Below are 25000 nucleotides of genomic sequence, written 5' to 3'. Positions count from 1 at the left end.
ATACTCTCCAGCTGGCAACATTGTTTGATTCATCCTCTCCAACTGGCCAAGACATCCTGCTGGGTCCCTCCAGTGAGGGCTTGGGTCCTTTGGGGACCACATTAGCTTAGTACAGTGCTCTGCACACAGTAAGCGCTCAATAAATCTGATTGATTGATTGATTGACAGCAGGAAGTTAGTGGTGCGAACTGGCATTTCCGGGGCCTTGCGCCTGGCAGGGTTGACATCTCAGATCGCCTTCGGCTGAACAAATCCCTCAGCGGAGGACATTGCTCATCGTCCGGGGTGGCGGGGGCAGGCGCGTCAACTTCCTCTTGCTTTGACCTCTGGCCGAGCGCCTGAGTTGGCTCCGACCCCATCCCCGGTTTTATTTTCGTGGCAGTTGATCATTCTTTTTCCCTCAAAGCTGTTTTTGGCCTGTGGCTGGAGACAAGGGAGTGGCCCAGATCCCCAGCTGTGTGGTTCTTGGACCCAGGAAGCTCCTGCCTCCCCTCCCAGAGAGCGCTCAGGACATCCAGTCTCCCAGAAGCAGTTTTCAAAAATCATTTTGGGGTCGGAAGTGAGAAATGGGAGGAAATGATGGTGGGGATTTGGGGGCGGCGGAGGTACAACTAGCAATAGGCGAGTCTTGAACTTTTCACATTTGGTTAGGAGCCTCTCTACACTGGGGTTAGATCATGTAATAATAATAATCATCATCATGATGGTACTTGCTAAGCAGTTACTATGTGCCAGGCACTGTACTAAGCGCTGGGGTGGACACAAGCAAATCAAGTTGGACACAGTCCCTGTCCCATGTGGGGCTCTCAGACTCAATTTCCATTTTACAGATGAGGTAACTGAGGTCCAGAGAAGTGAAGTGCTTTACCCAAGGTCTCACAGCAGACGAGTGACAGAGCCGGGATTAGAACCTAGGTCCTTCCGACTTCCAAGTCCATGTTCTATCCACTATTCATTCATTCATTCATATTTATTGAGCGCCTACTGTGTGCAGAGCACTGTACTAAGCAGCAGGGAGTGTACCATATAACAATAAACAATCATGTTCCCTGCCCACAATGAGCTTACAGTCTAGAGTCTATGGTCTAGAGCTACAGTCTATGCCATGCTGTCTTCTCCCCCTTAGCCTGTGAGCTAATTCTGTTGTATTGTGCTCTCTCAAGCGTTTAGTACAGTGCGCTGCACATAGTAAGCGCTCAGTAAATACCATTGATTGATTGTTTTCTTCCACATCCCAAGCAAAACCTAACCTTATTGAGTGTTTCCTGTGTGCAGAACACTGTACTAAATGCTTGGGAGAATACACTGCAACAGAGTTAGTAGGTATGTAGAGTTGGTAGGTGGAGAAGTAGCGTGGCCTTTTGGAAAGAGCACGGGCTGGGAATCAGAGGATCTGGATTCAAATCCTGCTTCTGCCACTTGGTAAGACACCCAACTTCTCTGGGCCTCGGTTCCCTCATCTTATAATGGGGAGTCAAGTCAGTCGTATTTAATGAGTGCTTTCTGTGTGCAGAGCACTGTACAAAACACTCGGGAGATTACAGTAGAAGAATAGAATGACACATTCCCTGCCCACGAGCTTACAGTCTAGAGGGGAGGAAGATCTACCCCAGCACATGGTACAGCGCATGGCGCATAGTAAGCTTTTTTTTCTGTTGGGTAGGGACTGTCTCTATATGTTGCCAATTTGTACTTCCCAAGCGCTTAGTACAGTGCTCTGCACATAGTAAGCGCTCAATAAATACGATTGATGATGATATACCAGCAGCGTGGCTCAGTGGAAAGAACATGGGCTTGGGAGTCAGAGGTCATGGGTTCAAATGCCGACTCAGCCGCTTGTCAGCTGGGTGACTTTGGGCAAGTCACTTAACTTCTCTGTGCCTCAGTTACCTCATATGTAAAATGGGGATTAATACTGTGAGACCCACGTGGGACAACCTGATCAACTTGTATCCTCCCCAGCGCTTAGAACAGTGCTTTGCACATGGTAAGCACTTAACAAATGCCATTATTATTATTATTATTATTCCTTTAAAAAAAACCCAACCAGTAACGATAGACAAACAATCGGCGTTTTCTATTGAGTTTACTGTGTGCAGAACACTAAGCGCCTGGGAGAGTACAATATAACAGAGTTGGTAGACTCTTGTGATGCCAGAGGTTCAGCAAAGGTTGCTATTGGAAGAGGCGGCCCTGGGAGAAGAGCTAATGTCGGAGTTTTTCTTGCAATCCAAAGTAAGTTCTCTTTTTCAAGAACATGCAAATCAACGGTTCGCCAAACCCGCCGAGAGGACTTCCGCTTCGGGAATGCCAGTCAGGTGGCCGGAGGCCCTCTTTTGCCTCTTTCCGTTCCCCACGTCTGCTCGGTTTGTAAATGGGGAACGAGCGAGCGGCGATAAGGGGAAGAGGCCCCGAGCTATTTGCCCCTCGGGGTGGGGCCTGTAGTTGCCTTGGGCGGATTCAGGGGACGTGGTCATCTCCGTGACCGGCCAGTGAAAACGATACTGAAGAGTGAGGGCTGCACAGGGAAAAGGGGACAGGGCTCACAGAGGGGACCTGAGGCCTCCCACTGCTCTGACTGGGCCATGGAGATTTGATTTTATAATAATAATAATAATAATGATAGCATTTATTAAGCGCTTACTATGTGCAAAGCACTGTTCTAAGCGCTGGGGAGGTTACAAGGTGATCAGGTTGTCCCAAGGTGGGCTCACAGTCTTAATCCCCGTTTTACAGACTTGGGAACTGAGGCCTAGAGAAGTTAAGTAACTTGCCCAAAGTCACACAGCTGACAATTGGAAGAGCTGGGATTTGAACCCATGACCTTTGACTTCAAAGCCCGTGCCCTTTCCGCTGAGCCACGCTGCTTCTCATTTTATCTCATTGGTAATTTGGTGCTCCACTAGTAGAGTGGCCTAGCAGACAGAGCATGAGCCCGGGAGTCAGAGGACCTTGGTTCTGATTCCAGCTCAGCCAATTGGTTGCCGTGTGGCCTTGGAGAAGTCACTTCACTCTCTGGGCCTCAGTTACCTCATCTGTAAAATGAGGATAAGAATGTGAGCCGCAGGTGGGACAGGAACCGATTAACTTGTATCTATCCCAGTGCTTAGAACCGTACTTGGCACATAATAGACTGTGAGCCCACTGTTGGGTAGGGACTGTCTCTATATGTTGCCAACTTGTACTTCCCAAGCGCTTAGTACAGTGCTCTGCACACAGTAAGCGCTAAATAAATACGATTGATGATGATAAGTGCTTAATGACTACCGTTACTATTCAACAAACTATTCCATATTTTTGCCAAGAAAACTCTCTGGATCCTCTATCAGAACGATTGCAGATGGAGAGTAGGGCGTTTTGGGAGAGATGTGTCTTTTGCGTCGCTATGGGTCGGAAACGACTCAGCATAGGACAAGACCACTTACGAATTTATTTATATCTTAGTAAGTACGGTTGAAGGACCACTCAATTTATTGTTTTTGACATTGTGTCTCTTTCCTATTAGAATGAGAAAGGTCCTTATGGGCAGGGGAACATGTTCCTAGATTATTCTATACTTCCCAAGAGCTCAGTGAAGTGCACTACGCTAAGTCGATGCTCAATAAATGCTACTACTGCTACTACTACCAGCGCTTCTGGGGCCATTCATTCATTCAGTTGTATTTATTAAGCACTTACTGTGTGCAGAGCACTGTACTAAGTGCTTGCAAATTGGCAATCTGCCCATCCGCCAAGCTAGCTCTCTTCCTCCCTTCAAGGCCCTACTGAGAGCTCACCTCCTCCAGGAGGCCTTCCCAGACTGAGCCCCTTCCTTCCTCTCCCCCTCGTCCCTCTCTCCATCCCCCCATCTTACCTCCTTTCCTTCCCCACAGCACCTATATATATGTATATATGTTTGTACATATTTATTACTCTATTTATTTATTTATTTTACTTGTACATCTCTATTCTATTTATTTTATTTTGTTAGTATGTTTGGTTTTGTTCTCTGTCTCCCCCTTTTAGACTGTGAGCCCACTGTTGGGTAGGGGCTGTCTCTATATGTTGCCAATTTGTACTTCCCAAGCACTTAGTACAGTGCTCTGCACATAGTAAACGCTCAATAAATACGATTGATGATGCACAGTACAATTCAATAATAATAATAATGGCATTTGTTAAGCGCTTACTATATGCCAAGCACTGTTCTAAGCACTGGGGGTAGATACAAGGCAATCAGGTTGTCCCACGTGGGGCTCACAGTCTTAATCCCCATTTTCCAGATGAGGAAACTGAGGCACAGAGAAGTGAAGTGACTTGCCCAAAGTCACACAGCAGACGAGCGGCAGAGCCGGGATTTGAACCCACGACCTCTGACTCCCAAGCCCGGGCTCTTACAACTGAGCCATGCTGCTTTGGCATCAGACAATCCCTGCCCACACTGGGCTTACAGTCTAGAAGAGGGGAAACAGATATCAAAACAAGTAAACAGGCATCAATATAAATAAATAGAATTATAGACGTATGCACATCAAAACAAGCAAACAGGCAATAATATAGAGTTATAGATATGTACATATTAACACAAGTACTGTGGGATTGGGGATAGAGGAAAGGGAGTGAGTCAGGGTGAAGGGGAGGGGTGGGAGAGCTGAGGAGAAAGGGGAGCCCCAGAGAGGTTGAAGGCACTAGTCATTAGGAAAGCAGTGTGGCTCAGTGGAAAGAGCACGGGCTTTGGAGTCAGAGGTCGTGGGTTCAAATTCTGGCTCCACCACTTGTCAGCTGTGTGACCTTGGGCAAGCCACTTAACTTCTCTGGGCCTCAATTCCCTCATCTGCAAAATGGGGATGAAGACTGTGAGCCCCACATGGGACAACCTGATCATCCTGTATCTACCCCAGCACTTAGAACAGCGCTTGGCACATAGTAAGCGCTTAACAAATACCAACATTATTATTATTAGTCAGAGATAGGACCCACATTGAACTTCAGTTACCCAGTACCATTTTGTCACTGTAATTTATATAATTGTTTATATTAACGTCTGTCTCCCCCTCTAGACTGTAAACTCGTTTTGCGCCGAGAACGTGCCAATTCACTGTTATATTGTACTCTTCCAAGCACTTAATACAGTGCTTTGCACACAGTATGCACTGAATAAATATGACTGACTGAATGAATGAACTGTAGCTGAGAATGCTCTGAAATAACTTCATTTCCAGACTGTCAGAGGATGAGTTTGAGTTTTCACAGAGCGTGGCCTAGTAGAGTCTTCCCCTGGAGGGGAACGTAGTAGACTATCCAAGGAGTCAGTCCTCAGTCTTTGCAGAAGTGATGCCATTTTGATGTGGGAATCCCATGGAATAGTGGAGTGTTGATGGTGAGAAGCAGCATGGCTCAGTGGAAAGAGCATGGGCTTTGGAGTCAGAGGTTATGGGTTCAAATCCTGGCTCCTCCAACTGTCAGCTGTGTGACTTTGGGCAAATCACTTAACTTCTCTGTGCCTCAGTTAACTCATCTGTAAAATGGGGATTTAGACTGTGAGCCCCCACCCCCCCAGCCGTGGGACAACCTGATCACCTTGTAACCTCCCCAGTGCTTAGAACAGTGCTTTGCACATAGTAAGCGCTTAATAAATGCCATTATTATTATTATTATGAGAGGCCAGCTTGGCCTAGTGGATAGAGCCCGGGCCTGGGAACCGGAAGGTCACGGATTCTAATCCCTGCTCTGCCACCTGTCTTCTCTGTGACCTTGGGCGGGTCCCTTAACTTCTCTGTGCCTCAGTTCCCTCATCTATAAAATGGGGATTAAGACTGTAAGCTCTATGTGGGACAGGGACTGTATCCAACCTGATTAGTGCCTGGCACATAGTGCTTAACAAATACCATCATTATTATTATTATTATATCACGTTGCCTCTCCAACCTAGGGCTCCAACCTGACAGACATCTGCACCCAGCTCCTCTTGCAAGGGACCTTACTGAAGATCTCGGCAGGAAACATCCAGGAGAGGACCTTCTTTCTGTTCGACAACCTCCTGGTGTACTGCAAGCGGAAATCCAGGTGAGTGAGGGTGGAATCACTCCCGGGTCACCGGGCACCATGGGAGATGGAGTGACGCTCTCTGATATACCACGTTGCATGCTGAGTAGTGATGGGTGAGGGAGACTGATGTGGACCACCTAACCCACTCCCTTCCTTTGTTCTTCTCTGGACATCGTTCCCCATTGCATAATAATAATTGTGGTATTTGTTAACTGCTTACTATGTGCCAGGCACTGTACTAAGCACTGGGGTAGGTACAAGGTAATCGGGTTGGACACAGCTCCTGTCCCACATAGGGCTCAAGGTCTTAATCCTCATCCAGATGAGGTAACTGAGGCCCGGAAAAGGGAAGCGACTTGCCCAAGGTCACACAGTAGTTGTGTGGCACAGCCTGAATTAGGACCCAGATCCTTCAGATTTCCAGGCCTGTGCTCCATCTGCTAAACCGCACCGTTCCTTATCTTGGTCTTTGAGACTGTTGAAATGACACTGTACAGGACTCTCCTGGTGTGCCGTCCTTCATCAGGAGTCGAATCGCCTGGATTCTGGGGGTTTTTTTGGTCTTTAGGAACTCTAGCGTAGGCTCTTCGTGTGGGCCCAGACTCACTGAACCTTCTAGCTCCTTTTCCTGTTTAATAATTGTGGTATTTAATAAGCACTTGCCATATGTCAAGCACTGTGCTAAGTGCTAGAGTAGTTACAGTCATTCATTCATTTATTCAATTGCATTTATTTAGCGCTTACTGTATGCAGAGCACTGTACTAAGTGCGTGGGAAGTACAATTCAGCAACAAATAGAGACAATCCCTGCCCACAATGGGCTCATAGTCTAGAAGGGGGGGAGACAGACATCAAAACAAGTGAACAGGCATCAGTAGCATCATTATGAATAAAAAGAATTATACGTACATGCACATCATTAATAAAAATAAATAGAATTATTATAAATATGTACATATATACACAAGTGTTGTGGACTCTCCTGGTGTGCCGTCCTTCATCAGGAGTCGAATCGCCTGGATTCTGGGGGTTTTTTTGGTCTTTAGGAACTCTAGCGTAGGCTCTTCATGTGGGCCCAGACTCACTGAACCGTCTAGCTCCTTTTCCTGTTTAATAATTGTGGTATTTAATAAGCGCTTACCATATGTCAAGCACTGTGCTGTTAGAGTAGTTACAGTCATTCATTCATTTATTCAATTGTATTTATTTAGCACTTACTGTATGCAGAGCACTGTACTAAGTGCTTGAGAAGTACAGTTCAGCAACACATAGAGAAAATCCCTGCCCACAGTGGGCTCACAGTCTAGAAGGGGGGGAGACAGACATCAAAACAAGTGAACAGGCATCAGTAGCATCATTATGAATAAAAAGAATTCTGCGTACATGCACATCATTAATAAAAATAAATAGAAGTATTATAAATATGTACATATATACACAAGTGTTGTGGGGCAGGGAGGGAGATAGAGCAAAGAGAGTGAGTTGGGGCGATGGAGAGGGGGAGCAGAGGAAAAGGGGGGCTTAGTCTGCACTAAGTAAGTAGGGCTTTGAAGGGGGGAAGTGTGCTAGAGACTGTCTGACTTAACTTGTACCTACCCCAGCGCTTAGAACAATGTTTGACACATAGTAAGCGCTTAACAAAAAAATCCCAGCCCCGCATCTAATTGATTCTTACCCCCTATTCCTGCTTACTGTGCCCTGCTGCTTTCAGTTGGTGGAGTTCTCCCTAATGTGAGTCCCTTCCTGGGTCAAATCACTCTTTGACCCAATTTCAGGCCCCGCCTCTCTTCGGGGTTGGGGTGATCATCTGCTCCCCTACCCTCTGTTTCACCCCATCCTTGTTTCCTTTCTCTGCCCCAGAGTCAGTGCCGCCTTCTGGGCAGTTTGGAGGCCCTACTGAGAGCTCACCTCCTCCAGGAGGCCTTCCCAGACTGAGACCCTTCCTTCCTCTCTCCCTCATCCCCCTCTTCATCCCCCCCATTTTACCTCCTTCCCTTCCCCACAGCACCTGTATATATGTATATATGTTTGTACATATTTATTACTCTATTTTACTTGTACATATCTATTCTATTTATTTTGTTAGTATGTTTGGTTTTGTTCTCTGTCTCCCCCTTTTAGACTGTGAGCCCACTGTTGGGTAGGGACTGTCTCTATATGTTGCCAACTTGTACTTCCCAAGCGCTTAGTACAGTGCTCTGCACACAGTAAGTGCTCAATAAATACGATTGATTGATTGGAGGGCACAGCTGGTACTCCCTCCCCTTCTCCCTTGTGGAGCAGGGCCTTTTACCAGAAGACTGAAGTTTAGAAAACAGAATGTTCCGTAGCCTGCAGTCGGACCTCTCCCTGCTTGTGCCGGGCAGATAAATCCCGAGTTCCTCTTGGTTTTGGCTGGGAATCAGACTAGTTCTCCAAAGCCTCCGTGTTGCTTAACTTCTCCTATTAGTGCCACACAAATAGATGCTCCGAGACGGCAGAGTCTGCTTTTAATTAAGAGGATGTCTGCTGGGGGTTGTGTGATGTGGAGACAATCTGTAGGGCTGCTTTAGCTGAAGTGATCCATCCCGGTTTGTTTGTCTGGATAGTCTGGCCCAGGGACGGACAGTGATAATAATAATAATTATAATAATCGTATTTGTTAAGCGCTTACTATGTGCCAAGCACAGTTCTAAGCACTGGGGGTAGATACAAGGTCATCAGGTTGGACACAATCCCTGTCCCACATGGGGTTGCCAGTCTTAATCCCCATTTTACAGATGAAGTAACTGAGGCTCAGAGAAGTGAAGTGACTTGCCCAAGGTCACAGAGTAGACAAGTGGTGGAGCTGGGATAGTGGACATGCAAGCCGGCCTCCTGGAATTCTGTGGAGTGAAAGCTTACTGTGGGCAGGGATTGTGTCATTTTATTGTTATATTGTACTCTCAATCAATCAATCAATCGTATTTATTGAGCACTTACTGTGTGCAGAGCACTGTACTAAGCACTTGGGAAGTACAAGTTGGCAACATATAGAGACAGTCCCTACCCAACAGTGGGCTCACAGTCTAAAAGGGGGAGACAGAGAACAGAACCAAACATACTAACAAAATAAAATATATAGAATAGATATGTACAAGTAAAATAAATAGAGCAATAAATATGTACAGACATATATACATATATACAGGTGCTGTGGGGAAGGGAAGGAGGTAAGATGGGGGGATGGCGAGGGGGATGAGGGGGAGAGGAAGGAAGGGGCTCAGTCTGGGAAGGCCTCCTGGAGGAGGTGAGCTCTCAGTAGGGCCTTGAAGGGAGGAAGAGAGCTAGAGTGCTTAGTACCGTGCTGCAGTAAGAGCTCAGCAAATGCAATTGACCTACTGAGTGACCTAGGATAGAAACCCAGGAGGAGTCCTGTGGGGAGAGGCTGGGGCACTGGGAGAATTGGAGAATGGCCTCTGGTGTTGAGTTTATAATTCAGACCTCTCTGGGACCCGCTGGTTCCGACAGGAAGTACGTGGGAAGTTGGCCAGTGCTTGGATCTCTTACTGCTGTTCTGGCTCGAGTCTTGCTGGTTCCAGGCTGATGGAATCAGGGACTCTTGGGACAAATCCCTCCCCAGACTAATGACCTTTGTTCCTGGGAGAAGGAGCTACCTCCTCCTACAGACTGCAGGGCGTTTCTGGTTTGCTTTCGGGCCAACTCAGGCTGCTAGTTGGGTCCAGGCCTGGTGTCAGAATCAATCTGTTCTTGGAGGCAGCTAGCGGCCGAGCGATTTGGCTGGGATTCCAGAAACCGGTGTTCCAGACTTGGCTCTGCTGGGTGACCCTGAGGAAACATTTCAACCTCTCTGTGCCTCGGTTTCACCAATTGAAAATCGGGGGCTTGCGAGGAGGATCTAATATATGGGAATCTTTTTGAGTTCCCTGAAGGAAGGTCATCATCATCATCATCAATCGTATTTATTGAGCGCTTACTATGTGCAGAGCACTGTACTGAGCGCTTGGGAAGTACAAATTGGCAACACATAGAGACAGTCCCTACCCAACAGTGGGCTCACAGTCTAAAAGGGGCGGACAGAGAACAAAACCAAACATACTAACAAAATAAAATAGATAGAATAGATATGTACAAATAAAATAAATAAATAATAGAGTAATAAATCTGTACAAACATATATCCATATATACAGGTGCTGTGGGGAAGGGAAGGAGGTAAGATGGGGGGGATAGGTCCTCTAGATATTCAAGGGATTACTTTCTGAGGCATTGACTGTTGGCTATCATTCATTCAATCATATTTCATTCATGCAGTCATATTTATTGAGCGTTTAGTGGGTGCAGAGCACTGTACTCTCTGCTTGGGAGGTACGATAGAACAATCAATAGACACATTCCCTGTCCACAACAAACTATCAGACTATCTAGTAGACTATCGAGATAACACGGCTGAGGGGGAACAATGGATGTGCCTATTTTTGGTTTCCAGTTGGTCACAGCTGCCCTTGAGATGGTCAAACATTTCCATGAAGGGATCAGGATAAGACTATCAGGAGACCAGGCTCAGGATCCATGCCAACTTTTCAGGTAGCTAATGACCTTTGACTCTGGGGGCAGGAACCTGTCTCCATGTACAGGCCGAAGGTGTCAGTCACAGCCAAGGATGATGCTGGAGGTGAATTCTGGAGACTAGTTGGGGGATTGGCCCATTGGTGTAGTGGGTTGGAGTGTCTGGTTGCCCAGTGGTAGCCACTGGGGCTCTACCAAACCACTCAACCAACTATTGTACTAAGCACCGTACTAATGATGGAGTTAAGTTCAGTGAAAGAATAGTCGCAGCAGTTGCAGCTCTTAGTTTTCCTAGGAAATAATACTAATAATGATAAAAATTATGATAATTATAATGATGATAATTGTGGTATTCGTTAAGCATTTACTCTGTGCCAAGCACTGTACTAAGCTCTGGGGTAGATAGAAGATAATCAGGTCCCACATGTGAGCGGTCTAATTAGGAGGGAAAACAGGTATTGTACCCCTGTTTTGAAGATGAGGGAAATGAGGCGTAGAAAAGTATCTTGGCCAAAGTCACAAAGCAGACAAGTGGCAGAGCCGGGATCAGAACCGAGGTCCTCCGACTCCTAGGCCTGTGCTATTTCCCAGCTCTTAGTACAGTGACTGGCACATAGTAAGCACTTAACAAATACCATAAGTAATTATTATTATTTCCACAGGCCCATGGAGCTGGATTAGCTCATCTAACATTAAAGCTAGCTTGGCCTCAAACCTCACTGAAATGCTCTTCAGGTTTAAACCTGGAGGCCTAGTGGAAGAGAACACAGGCCTGAGAGTCAGAGGACCTGGGTTCTAATCCTGGCTCTATCACATGCCTGCTGTGTGACCTAGGTCAAGTCACATGCCATCTCTGTGCCTCAGTTTCCTCATCTGTGAAATGGAGATCAATATCTGTTCTCCCTCTTACCTAGAAGGTGTGTCCAAATTGACAGTACTTGGCCCAAAGTAAGTGCTTAACAAGTACCATAATTATTATTATTATTATTATTATTATTATTATTACCTAGATTGTGGGGCCCATGAGGGACAGGGACTGTGTCCGACCTGATTATCTCGTATTTACCCCAGTACAAAGTATGGTGCTGGGCACACAGTGATCCAAGTTCCAATGTTATTCTTGTTATTTTAATTATTATTACTATTATCCTTGGTACCATCATTATTATTGCCTTCTCCCCTTGTGGGACTGCTTGCACTGTAGTGTGTTGACAGTTGTCATTGGTGGTTTCCAGTGCTTAGCGAAGTGCTTTCCACACAGTAAGCACTCAAAAATTGCAATTGAATGAATGGTTGGTTTTCCATCTTGACTGTGGGACAAATGAGCCCAATCATGTGAGAAATGAAATAGCTCCCAAACATTTCTAATGACCAATTAGCAGCCCCCTGTTTTCTTATTGGAGGGCAGTAAGAGATGCAGGTTTAGGAAGAGATGCTGACTGTGCTTTGTCTGGGCCATTTCAGAGTCACCGGGAGCAAAAAATCAACCAAACGGACCAAATCCATCAACGGATCCCTTTATATCTTCAGAGGCCGAATCAACACAGAAGTCATGGAGGTAGAGAACGTGGAAGATGGCACAGGTAATCTCCTCAGGGTGGCCAGTTTTCCCCGACTTGCTGCCAGCTGCTTGCCCTCTACCTCCCCCGATAACTTCTCTGACACCTTCTCCTTCACCCATCACGTGCTTCCTTAGAATTAAAACAACAGAGTGTTCATTCATTCATTCATTCAATCATATTTATTGTGCGCTTACTGTGTGCAGAGCACTGTACTAAGCGCTTGGGAAGTACAAGTTGGCAACATATAGAGACGGTCCCTACCCAACAACGGGCTCACTGTCTAGAAGGGGGAGACAGACAACAAAACAAAGCAGGTGGACAGTGGTGGAGGAGATGACTTGTCTTTAATGGAATCCAGGAATGCTGGTGCAAAATTGATTTCTCTTAATGCCTTCCTCCTGGAAAAGAACAAAGTATCTAGGCTCAGGGACCAAGACATACAGCCTTCCTCCGAAGGCTCGGTGAAGACCTCACCATAGGGGTTTGTGTGTTGCTTGGGCTCTGTTGGCAGTCTTGAGGAGATCACCTTTCGAATATCTGGGAGCGGATTGGGTGTTTTGGAGGATCCCCTCTTTTTTTTTTAATGGTATTTGTTAGGTGCTTACTGTGTGCCAGGCACTGTTCTAAACGCTGGGGTAGATACCAGGTAATCAGGTTGGGCACAGTCCATGTTCCACATGAGGCTCACCCTCTTCATCCCCATTTTACAGATGAGGGAACTGAGGCACAGAGAAGTGATTTGCCCAAGGTCGCAAAGCAGACAACTGGGAGAGCCAGGATTAGAGCGGCTTAGTTTTTACCCACAGAGGGCCTGGTTTATTTTTCATCTTCTCCCATTTGATGGCCCCATGCATGACCAGGCCTGCCCTCATTGCCACCGCACAGCAACCAGTTAGTTCCCAGAACCACCTCACCTCACTCCCCATCAGGACCCCTCTAGACTGTAAGCTCACTGTGGGACGGGAACTTGCCTTCCAACTCTGTTATAGTATACTCTCCCAAGCGCTTAGTACAACACTCTGCACACAGTGAATGCTCAGTAAGTACTATTGGTTGATTTCTTGACCCATCCAATCCATCTATCCCCCTTTAGACTGTAAGCTTGTTGGGGGCAGGGAATGTCTGTTTGTTATATTGTATGCTCCCAAGAGCTTAGTACAGTGCTCCTCACACAGTAAGTGATCAATAAATGCCACTAATAGATTGCTTGACCCATCCAACCCTTCTAGACTGTAAGCTCGATGTGGGCTGGGAACTGTTTTTTGTTAAATTGTACTCTCCCAAGTGCTTAGTACAGGGCTCTACACACAGTAAGCACTCAAATAAATATGATTGAATGAACAAATCATTCAATCGTATTTACTGAGCTCTTACTGTGTGGAGAGCCCTGTACTAAGATCTTGGGAGAGTACAACATAACAAATCCAACTGGCCACCGCCAATTTGTACCTGTTCTGTATTTATGGATGATTCTACCATTCATTCATTCAGTAGTAATAATAATAATAATAATAATGATGGCATTTGTTAAGCGCTTACTATGTGCAAAGCACTGTTCTAAGCGCTGGGCGGGGATACAAGGTGATCGGGTTGTCCCACGTGGGGCTCACAGTCTTAATCCCCATTTTACAGATGAGGTAACTGAGGCTCAGAGAAGTTAAGTGACTTGCCCAAGGTCACACAGCAGACATGTGGAGGAGCCGAGATTAGAACCCATGACCTCTGACTCCCAAGCCCGGGCTCTTTCCACTGAGCCACGCTGCTTCTCGTGTATTTATTTATTTTATTTTATCTAGTATTTATTAAGCGCTTACTGTGTGCGGGGCACTGTACTGAGTGCTTGGGAAAGTACAGTACAACAATAAACAGTGACATTCGCTGCCCACAAGGAGCTCATTACCACTTGTCCCTTGATTAAAATGGCTAATTGAGAGTTTTTCTGTCGTCCACATTCCTTTTCCCCACCTTTTGTCCAACGTTCTCCACTCTTCTTTCCTCTCCACTGCTCATCGACTGTGTCCTGCTTCGGGGTCCCCTTGCAGCGGATTACCATAGCAACGGGTACACGGTGACCAACGGCTGGAAGATCCACAACACGGCCAAAAACAAATGGTTCGTCTGCATGGCAAAGACGGCAGAGGACAAACAGAAGTGGCTGGATGCGATCATCAAGGAGCGGGAGCAGAGGGAGAGTAAGTGGCTGAAAAACTCTTCCTCAAGGCTCTACACCCTTGTAACAAGTTCTGTGCAAAACTGTGGCGCAGATACAGTACAACAAGGTTGGCACAGTTCCTGTCCCACGTGGGGCTCACTGTCTCGAGTAATATGAAAGCGTGGAGTAAAAGTGCTTTAATAATAATAATAATGATGATGGTATTTAAGTGCTTACTGTGTGCCAAGCACTGTTCTTGCTTTGTAAACTAGGCACTTGGTTCATTCATTCATCATTCATTAGAGAAGCAGCGTGGCTCAGTGGAAAGAGCCCGGGCTTGGGAGTCAGAGCTCAGGGGTTCTAATCTTTACGCCACATGTCTGCTGTGTGACCTTGGGCAAGTCACTTAACTTCTCTGAGCCTCAGTTACCTCATCTGTAAAATGGGGATTAAGACTCTGAGCCCCACGTGGGATAACCTGATCACTTTATATCCCCCCCTGCACTTAGAACAGTGCTTTGCACATAGTAAGCGCTTAACAAATGCCAACATTATTATTATTATTATTCAATCGTATTTATTGAGCACTTACTGTGTGCAGAGCACTGTACTAAGCGCTTGGGAAGTCCAAGTTGGCAACATATAGAGACGGTCCCTACCCAACGGCGGGCTCACAGTCTAGAAGTCTCACAGTCTTGGTTGGGTCTGTACCCCTTAAACTCGTGGATTCTCTTCCCCCTCCCCCAGCCCCAAAGCCCCCTTAAGCACGTTGATACTTTGCTATGCATCCCACTCCCAGCCCCATAGCACTTACGTGCATGACCTCATGTTCTGCTGTTCCCTCTGTAATTTATTTCAACGTTGGTCTCCCCCACTTCACTGTAAGCTCCTTGAAGTCAAAATCCTGTCAGCCAACTCTGTTGAATTGTACTCTCCTAAGCACTTAGTATGGTGCTTGCTCAGTAAATACCACTGATATAAGCATGGGATAGATACTCTTCTTCATATTTAAGGAAACTCGACCGTCTCCGTTGGGACCTTTTATGAGTAAATAGAGATCTGGGGGCTTTTATCTATTCTAGCACTTAGTACAGTGCTGGCATTCATTCATTCATTCAGTATTAATAATAATAATAATAATGGCATTTATTAAGTGCTTACTATGTGCAAAGCACTGTTCTAAGCGCTGGGGAGGTTACAAGATGATGAGGTTGTCCCACGGGGGGGCTCACAGTCTTAATCCCCATTTTACAGATGAGGTCATTGAGGCCCAGAGAAGTGAAGTGACTTGCCCAAAGTCACACAGCTAATTGGCAGAGCCGGGATTTGAACCCATGAACTCTGACTCCAAAGCCCGGGCTCTTTCCACTGAGCCACACTGCTTATCGAGAGCTTACTGGATGCAAAGCACTGTACTATGTGCTTGGAAAAGTGGCGTGGATTAGTGGCCAGGGCACGGGCTTGGAAGTCAGAGGAGGTGGGTTCTAATCTCAGCTCTGTCGGTTGTCTGCTCTGTGACCTTGGGCAAGCCACCTAACTTCTCTGTGCCTCAGTTACTTCATCTGTAAAATGGGGATTAAGACTGTGAGCCCCCTGGGTGACATCCTGATTACCTCGTATCTACTCCAGCGCTTAGAACAGCGGACTGTTCTAGACTGTGAGCCCGTTGTTGGGTAGGGACCATCTCTATATGTTTCCAACTTGTACTTCCCAAGCCCTTAATACAGTGCTCTGCACACAGTAAGTGCTCAATAAATGCGACTGAATGAATGAACAGCACTTGGGACATGGTAAGCGCTTTAAAAATACCATTGTTATTATTATTATTATTACGATACAATAACAGACACATTTCCTGCCCACCGCGAGCTCACAGTCTAGTAAGCGCTTAACAAATAGCAGGAAAAACTACCTAAGGGAAGAGACTCATGTTCCAAGGAGAGGCAAGAGAGAAGATCAAATACCTGAACCAACCTTTGGGGAAGTGTTAGTGCTTCGTTTGACTCCCTTAGGTACTGAGGGAGCAGGCCAGGGAAAGACACCCTGCTCCCCAAGAGTTTACAGTGTAATAGGGTGGATGAGGCAAACAGCCCCGCAGCTCCATAAATATTTATAAACAGGTACAATATTTACAGCAGCCGCAGGGAAACGTCTGGGACGGTGGAGTGGCGGGGATCATGGGCCATTTTGGGCCACTTCCAGGGTAATCATGACCAGAAGGAGCTCAACACCGCGATCTTTGCCCCTATGAACTTGTCCTTGGGCAAATCCCTTAACTTCTGTCTCAGTTTCTTTATCTGGAAAATGGGGATTCAGTAGGGTTCTCCGTCCCTATTAGACGGTGAGCCCCATGTGGGACAGGGACTACATCCGATCTGATTGCATTATCTGGGTTAGAGTCCCGGCTCGGCCACGTGCCTGTTGTGTGACCTTGGGCAAGTCACTTTACTTCTCTCTGCCTCAGGTACCTCATCGGGAAAGTGGGGATTGAGACTGTGAGCCCCACGTGGGGTAGGTACTGTGTCCAGCCTGCTTTGCATGTATCTCCCCCAGCACTTAGTACAGTGCCTGGCACACAGTAAGTGCTTAACAAATACCATAATTATTATTATTATATTTACCCCAGTGCTTGGCAAAGCATTTAACCAGGACTATAATCATTATTCTTGTAGAAGCACAATTTAGTCAACTTCAGAGGTCCAGAGCCTTTGTAGTGAGAGGTAGGAAGTGGATAAAGGGAGCGGGGAGAGGTTTCTGAAAGCAATCTGTCTGAACCAGGGTTTTCAGAGGCACATGAGATGATATGGAATGACATCTCCAACCCCGCCAGGGGATGGGAGAGCATTAGCCTGGCAGCTGCTTCAAATACAGCTATCTCATTGATCTCAGCAGATCTTCCAGGCTTTCTCCTCTCATCGATTGACTCGAGTCTCATATTTCTCGGGGAATAGTTGAGCAATTTCCTGGTAGATTTTTTTAAAAAATATCTTTACATCTTTCAGGGCTCCGTTTGTACGTCTCCACCGTGGATGTAGTGTATAGCGAATTCTGTCAGGGTCCCAGCTCCAGAAAATGCCCTTTTGTGGCCTTTCAAGGTGTGAGCAGGTGAAGTGGTTAAGTCGATGCGAAGGGAATTCAAGCAAGATCGTCTTTTACCTCCAAGGCCCTGGAGGTTTTCTGTCACACCTCTTTGTCACAGGTCCTCCTAGCAGCATTGTGACTCTTTGCAAGTCTTTGGACACAGTAAGCGCCCAATAAATACGATTGATTTCGGGTTTCTGGTTCAGGCGATTTCAGTTCTGACCTGTTCCCTTCGCTGAGGCCCCACTTCAGTCATGTTTTCAGAGGAACCCCTTCCCTTGACTTGTTGGGCAAAATCTGCCCCTCATGCCAAAGGTTTCCACGCACGTGGAAGCTGTTTGGCTTACTGGAAAGAGCCCAAGCCTGGGAGTTGAAGGACCTGGGTTCCAATCTGGTTTCCCCACTTGGCTGCTGGGTGACCTTGGGCAAATCACTTAATTTCTCTGTGCCTCAAGTTTCCTCAACCGTAAAATGAGGATTTGGTATCGGGTCTCCCTCCTACTTTGACTGTGAGCCCCATGTGTGATGGGGACCGTGTCCAACCTGATTCATTTGTATCTACCCCACTGCTTAGAATAGTGCTTGATGCATCAATTAATCAATCATATTTATTGAGCACTTACTCTCTGCAGAGCACTGTAGTAACTGCTCGGGAGAGCACAATACAACAGAATTAGCAGACAAGTTCCTTGCCCACAATGAGCTTACAGTCTAAGAGGGGGAGACAGACATTAATATGAATAAATAAGTAATTTATAATATATAATTTAAAGATATGTATGTAAGTGCTGTGAGGTTGAGGATGAGGCAAATATCAAATGTCCAAAGGTCACAAATCGAAGTGCATGGATGATGCAGGAGGGAGAGTGAGCGGAGAAAAGAGGGCTTCCATCAGAGAAGGCATCTTGGAGGTGATGTGACCTTAGTAATGCTTTAAAGGTTGAAAGAGGGACATAATAGATGTTTAACAAATACCATTAAAAAAAGATGGACATTGAAATTGTATATTGTTATTTATCTTAACTATTCTATTTGTAAATCTTTGTATGCCTGCATCCCCTTTAGGGCATCAGCGCCTTGTGGTCTTGGAGCCCACCAGCTCTTTGTGTGCTTAGCATGGTGCATTGCATCCACTGAGTGCTCAATAAATACTACTGCCATCACCCATATCCCTTCTTCCCTATGCCAGCTTCTTTTCCTCCTACTCCTCCAAATAAATAGCCTGGGCAGTCTTGCAAGATGAGGCACAAGTTCAGAGGATTTAGTCCTAAAAGTGGTGAAGTTTCTGTTTTTTCACTTGAGTGACTGAATTTCAAACGGGACCAAAGGAAACCTCCCTAGAGACCGGTGGTGACTTCTTCCTGCGGGCAGGGAATGTGTCTGTTACGTCGTAATATTGTACTCTCCCAAGTGCTTGACACAGTGCTCTGCATAATGAAAAGTGCTCAATAAATGCTGATTGACACTCCTCTGGCAGCGGCTCTGTGGGATGCAGACTGGACTGCTGTGAGCATGCACCATCCCGATCTTAACCCTACGGGGTGTTTGGCTTTGTTTTTCAGGTCTGAAGCTGGGGATGGAGAGGGATGCCTACGTCATGATTGCGGAGAAAGGGGAGAAACTTTATCATAAGATGATGAGCAAGAAAGTGAACCTCATCAAAGACAGGAGAAGGAAATTAAGCACGGTTCCCAAGTGCTTTTTGGGCAAGTAAGTGGCTTGGACTCTTTGGAAATCTTCCTTGCTGTCAGTGAGTGGAGGAAGGTTTGTCATAAGGTCCACTGTGGTTCTGGATCAGTTTTGGTTTGATGAACTTAATTAAAAGGCTTTCCCCGCCAGTAGGTTGGTAAGGGGTTGGAATTAATCATTTGCTTCCATTTCCACTCTTGACTGTAAGCTCACCGTAGGCGGGGAACATGTCTGCCACCTCTGTTATATTGTACTCTCTCAAGCGCTTAGGACAGTGCTCTGCACTCAGTAAGCATTCATAATTACCATTGATTGATTAATTCAGTGCCCCAGAGACATCTGGCAGAAGACTATATACATAATATATATACATTTATTTATGTATACATTAGGTTATTTGTTAAGCACTTACTACATGCCAGGCACTGCATTAAGCACTGGGGTAGATACAGACTAATCACTTGCCCCTCATGGGGCTCACAATCTTAATTCCCATTTTAAACATGAGGTAACTGAGGCACAGAGAAATGAAGTGACTGCCCAAGGTCACACAGCACACATGTGGTGGAACTGGGATTAGAACCCAGGGCCTTCTGATTCCCAGGCTCATGCTCTGTCCATTAGGCCACACTGCTTCTCTAGAATCATTCTAGAACAAATTACTGTTGACCCGACAATCAATATATTATGGTGCTTGTTAAGTGCTTACTATGTGCCAAGGACTGTTCTAAGGACTGAGGCAAGGCAGTCAGGTTGAACATAGTCCCTGTCCCACATGAGTAGGATTTAACGATCAACTAATGACCAAGAAAGGACACTGAAGCCAGCCATTTGATACATTTTTAACTTATCAGATGGAATGCCTCTAAACCAATCATCGACAGAACGAGCCAGGAATCAGCCCAGAGCAAGCTGGGCATGGCCTCTCCCTCCTCTTCTCCCAGGGGGTCAGAGGTGGAAGAATAAAAGAGCCCCCCAAGTCTTCCAAAACTGGGCAGGATTCTGCCTCCATGCAGATCAATTGATCAATCAGTCAGTGGTATTTACTGAGTGCCTACAATGTGCAGAGGACTGTACTAAGCTCTTGGGAGAGGATAATACCACAGAATTAGCAGACACATTCCCTGCCCTCAGTGAACTTGCAGTCTAGAGAGATGCGTAGGTTGTCCACATCAGTTCACTCCACCTGGATAGGGACAAGTTCCAAATGAGCAGACCACTTCCAACTGGACCAGGCAACTCTGTTGCAGTGGATATGGTGCCACCCAACCCTGCCCTCCTCTGCCTAGACGGAATATCCCGCTCCGGACCGGATCCTTCAGGAACAACTAATCGAGGTCCAGGTGGATGATTGATTTTTCAGTGGCCAAACGATAATGTCGACACAATCGATAGCTCAAACTGATCGGTGACTGATCATCGGTTTGATTTTTGAACAGGTTGCATTGCATCTGGGTGTCATCTTAATTGGCCAGGAGGGAAATCTTAACCTTAGAGTCTTTTAGGGCAAAGAGATGGCATCTCTCGAGGCTCTTGAGAAGAGTGTGGAGAGGCAGTGGATGAACTGAGAGCGAAAGCAGCAACTTTTCTACATGGGAAAATATGTTTAAGGTTTATCACAGCTACTTTCTCCCCAGCAGTGGGATGAAACAGTTGGAGACAGTAGTTTCTGGATGGAGAAGTTGTGACGCAGAAATTGACTCCCCGAGGGTTGTTAAAAACCAACCCTAAGGTGACACGGCAGACAAGTGGTGGAACCGGGATTAGAACCTGGCTCTTTTGGACTCCCAAGCCTATGCTCTATCCCCTAGGCCATTCTCCTTCCTCTCTCTTTTCACATGACTTTATGAATGAACATTACTAGAGACACCCCACAAACTACCCAGGAGAAACCCCATGCATCTCAGATAGACCCAGTTAAGGAGCTAGGTCCATAATCATCATCATCCTTGTTTTTATAGCTTTTATTAAGAGCTCTGTGCTGTGGTTGATGAATTTTAATCAGATTAGATTCCATCCTTTTTCCACTCAGGGCTCACAATGAAGAAGTAGGGCATGCAGACAGGCTACCCCTATTGTTTAGGTGAGGAAACCAGGGCCCAGAGGGGTTCAGAGACCCACCCAGGGTCACGCAGCAGGTCAGTGGATGGAGCTGGGACTAGAACCCCCGTCTCCCGCCTCCCAGTCCCCTGCTCTGCTCTTTCCGTTCGGCTCCGCTACCTCTGCTGAAGGAGCCTGAATTCACTGAATCGCCTCTCCTCCTTGCGCAAAGTGAAGACAGCCCTTCCTCGAAACTCCTCAAGCCTGTTCCCAGGCATTGACTCATCGGTGGTTCCCTGGCCAGGGTCCAGTTCCTGAAAACACGAAGAAGCTCTGGGTGTTTCTCGTCTCAGGGGGACGATACGCTCCACGTGGAAATAGTTCCCTGCTTTGCGATGATCCCAATTTCACCGGGCTCGTAAAGGGACTTCCTGTTCTTTCTGAATGAAGCCAGACGGACCACGTCAGAGAGGAAGCACTCGTCACGAGGGCCACCCTCAGAGCCAGACAGACACAGCGTTGCCGAACGGCGGGTTAGCACGACATGGAATTCCCGTTTAAGGCGGCTTGTGATTGATCCCTCCTGGGACCAAGGGTGATTGATGGATTCCAGGCGTTGGCACACTTCGGTGCGACATGTGGGCAGCTGGACATTAGGTCTCCTGTCATTGGGCGTGGACCATCTGGTCTCCCACATAACTGTCTGCTCAATCTCTCTCTCTCCCTGCCTTTATGGATCTTTGGAAAAGCTGGGGGGATTGGGTGGGGAGCTGGATGGAGAGGTGATGTGATTTCTCTCACGTTTTCCTGTCGTGTCCAGCGTCTGGGAGCTTCCCCGGGAATTGAATGTCTTTATTTCCCCCCTTCTGTCCAGTTCAAACCAAAACACAAACACTGCCTTCAGATGAGTCAGACTCTGCTCAACGCAACAAGCCTGAAGATAACTATCCAAGCCTGAACTGGAGACAGGAATTCTGGTCTCGATAAGCAGAGAGCCCTTTGTCATTTGGCAGTGGCAGCCAGCTTTTATTGAACCCAGACTTCTTGTACATTGTTCTGCTTTGAAGTGTTTATTTTTGCCCCATCATCTGAAAATAACACGTTTCTGGGTTTTGGCGATGCCAAGCTCTTTTCCCGGCAGGCATTGCTTCTGCCCCCTCCCCCAAAACAGCCTGCTCAGGGGGCAGCCAATCCCCTGATTTCGTTCAGGCAGTGCCTTTCTTTTAAATTAAGCCGAGCACCGGTGCTAGATCCTGAAAGCGATCACCAAATTCATATTTCTAAGTTTCCTTCTCCTTCAGTCAATCATTCATATTTATGGAAAGCTTACGGGGTGCAGAACACTGTACTAAGCACTTGGGTGAGTACAGTATAAGGAAGCTGGTAGACATGATCCCCGCCCACAAAGAGCTCAATTAAGGACCACCAACAGCCTATTTCACATACCGAATCCCAGTACAGAGAGTAATTAGAGAAGCAGCATGGCTCAATGGAAAGAGCACAGGCTTTGGAGTCAGAGGTCATGGGCTCAAATCCCGCCTCTGCCAATTGTCAGCTGTGTGACTTTGGGCAAGTCACTTCACTTCTCTGGGCCTCAGTTCCCTCATCTGTAAAATGGGGATTAAGACTGTGAGCCCCCGTGGGACAACCTGATCACCTTGTAACCTCCCCAGCGCTTAGAACAGTGCTTTGCACATAGTAAGCGCTTAATAAATGCCATTATTATTATTATTATTATTATTATTACAGTAGCATTAGCTGAGAGTCCACCTGTTGGGGTACACGGTACTAGGTACTTAAGAGGTATGGAAAATCGAAGTGACACGTCCCCTGCAAAAAAAGAGCAGACAGAGGGCATGTAACTCATTTCTGGGAATCATCAATTTTTATTCCCTGTGTTTCAGTAAAGATGCAGGGGCGAGTATTGCATCTTTTAACTTGATTATATGGATTTCCCCTAGCTGCCCTTTTTTTTTTGTCTGGTGTTAAATGCTTACTACGGGCCAGGCACTTTACTATGCTGTGGGGTAGATACAAGCTAAACAGGTTGGTCACATTCCATGTCCCACGTGGGCCTCACCATCTCAATCCCCATTTTACAGAGGAGGTAAGAGACAGAAAAGTTAAGTGACTTCCCCAAAGTCACACAGCAGATAGGTGGCAGAGTTGGGATTAGAACCCAGGTCCTTCTGATTCTCAGACCTGTGCTCTGTCCACTAGGCCAGGCTGCTTCCCAACTGCCTAATTCAGTGTTCTTCACGTGGTAGATGTTTCATAAATACTGTTGAGGTTATTTGTGGTAATGATGATGAGGAGGAGGAATGACAGAAAGGAGCAAAAAACCCAAACCTCAGTCACATTCTTTTCTCAACAAAGGTCTCAAGTCCTCATAGCGCATTCCTAACACATAATAATAATAATAATGGCATTTGTTAAGCACTTACTTTGTGCAAAGCACTGTTCTAAGCGCCGGGGGATACAAGGTGATCACGTTGTCCCACGTGGGGCTCACAGTCTTAATCCCTATTTTACAGATGAGGTAACTGAGGCTAAGAGAAGTTAAGGGACTTGCCCAAGGTCACGCAGCAGACGTGTGATGGAGCCAGGATTCGAACCCATGACCTATGACTCCCAAGCCCGGGCTCTTTCCACTGAGCCACGCTGCTTCTCATGGTTATGGCTGCCAGGCGGAAGTTGTTGCTCTTTAGTCAGTTAACCAGGACCAGTGCTCAGAAAAAATGCTGTGGGGACAGAACCCTCTTACAGGTTGCAGGTGCTTTTGGTCTGTTGCCTTGGAAGCGGCTTGAATTGTAAGCTCCTCGTAGGCAGGGATCAAGTCTACCAACTCTATTATATTGCACTCTTTGAGGTGCTTAGGATGGTGCTCCACACATAGCAAGTGCTCAATAAGTACCATTGGTTGATTGTTTGATTGATTGATTCCTGGTTTCTCCGATTCCCTCCCACAGTGAGTTTGTAGCCTGGCTCATAGAGATTGGGGAGATCAGCAAAACAGAGGAAGGGGTCAACTTGGGACAAGCCCTGCTGGAAAATGGGATCATCCACCATGGTGAGTTCTCGCTTATGAGTCAATTTTCATTTTCCCGCTCTGAACCCTTAAATCTATGAGCCCCTCCAGACTTTAAGCTTGTTGTGGGCAGGATACATGTCTATCAACTCTGTTCTTATTGTACTCTCCCAAGGACTTAGTACAGTTCTCTGAACACAGTAAACACCCAATAAATTCAGTTGATTGTTTGACTGATCTGCCTTCCCACACCCCCAGGAGCCGGGGACAAAGAGAGGAAACAGCAGAGCCAGCGATAAGGGTGACCAGTCATCTGGGGTTCAGCTGGTCTGTCCCAGGTCTGGTATGGATTTGGCATTTTTAGAGCTGGCCTTTTCATTTTAAGTGCCCAGTCGCCACCACTCTTACTGCTGAGTTCCACGGTTTGGCAGCAGGGTTTGTGGTCAGAGGGATCTGGGATGCGGTGGATGTGGAGGAAGTAGGGAGCCAGGGTAACCCGAACGTCGCCCACCACAGATCTGAGCGGATTTGACGAGAACAGGGCAGACTTCCGCCAAATTAATCTGCAAGACCGCATCATGTCACTCCTCACACCTCTGTGATGTGTGACTTCCCGTGCATCTCTGGAGGGTTTTTTTTTTTCAGAATGGTATCTCTGAGCACCCCATTGAGGGCAATGGCCCCCAGCCCGACAGAGCCTCTCTGTCCAGTACTTTCCCAAGTGCTTAGTACAGTGCTCCACACACAGTAAGCACTCACGATTGACTGACTGACTGGTCTCATATCCACAGACCGTCTTAGCCTAGGGTCTGCCAGTCTCCCTTCCTCTCCCCTGCTCCTCCTGCTCCAGTCAGGATCAGGTTTCCCTGCTGCG

The 25000-nt window shown here is 46.7% G+C and overlaps 1 protein-coding gene across 1 annotated transcript in view; it reads left to right on the top strand.

Moving 5' to 3' along the window:
• The window catches only part of PREX1 (phosphatidylinositol-3,4,5-trisphosphate dependent Rac exchange factor 1), a 215545-nt gene that overhangs the window by 128723 nt on the left and 61822 nt on the right, over nucleotides 1-25000 (top strand). Inside the window, exons 7-11 of the mRNA XM_038750022.1 lie at nucleotides 5912-6045; nucleotides 12039-12157; nucleotides 14179-14328; nucleotides 18932-19079; nucleotides 24068-24168. Of these exons, the coding sequence (XP_038605950.1) occupies nucleotides 5912-6045; nucleotides 12039-12157; nucleotides 14179-14328; nucleotides 18932-19079; nucleotides 24068-24168 (652 nt within the window). The remainder of the gene's footprint in view (nucleotides 1-5911; nucleotides 6046-12038; nucleotides 12158-14178; nucleotides 14329-18931; nucleotides 19080-24067; nucleotides 24169-25000) is intronic.

Source organism: Tachyglossus aculeatus, chromosome 8 (genome assembly GCF_015852505.1).
Source record: "Tachyglossus aculeatus isolate mTacAcu1 chromosome 8, mTacAcu1.pri, whole genome shotgun sequence".
NCBI classification, from domain to species: Eukaryota; Metazoa; Chordata; class Mammalia; order Monotremata; family Tachyglossidae; genus Tachyglossus; species Tachyglossus aculeatus.
Note: the sequence above shows the minus strand (reverse complement) of the source record. Positions and strands in the feature narration are given on the sequence as shown.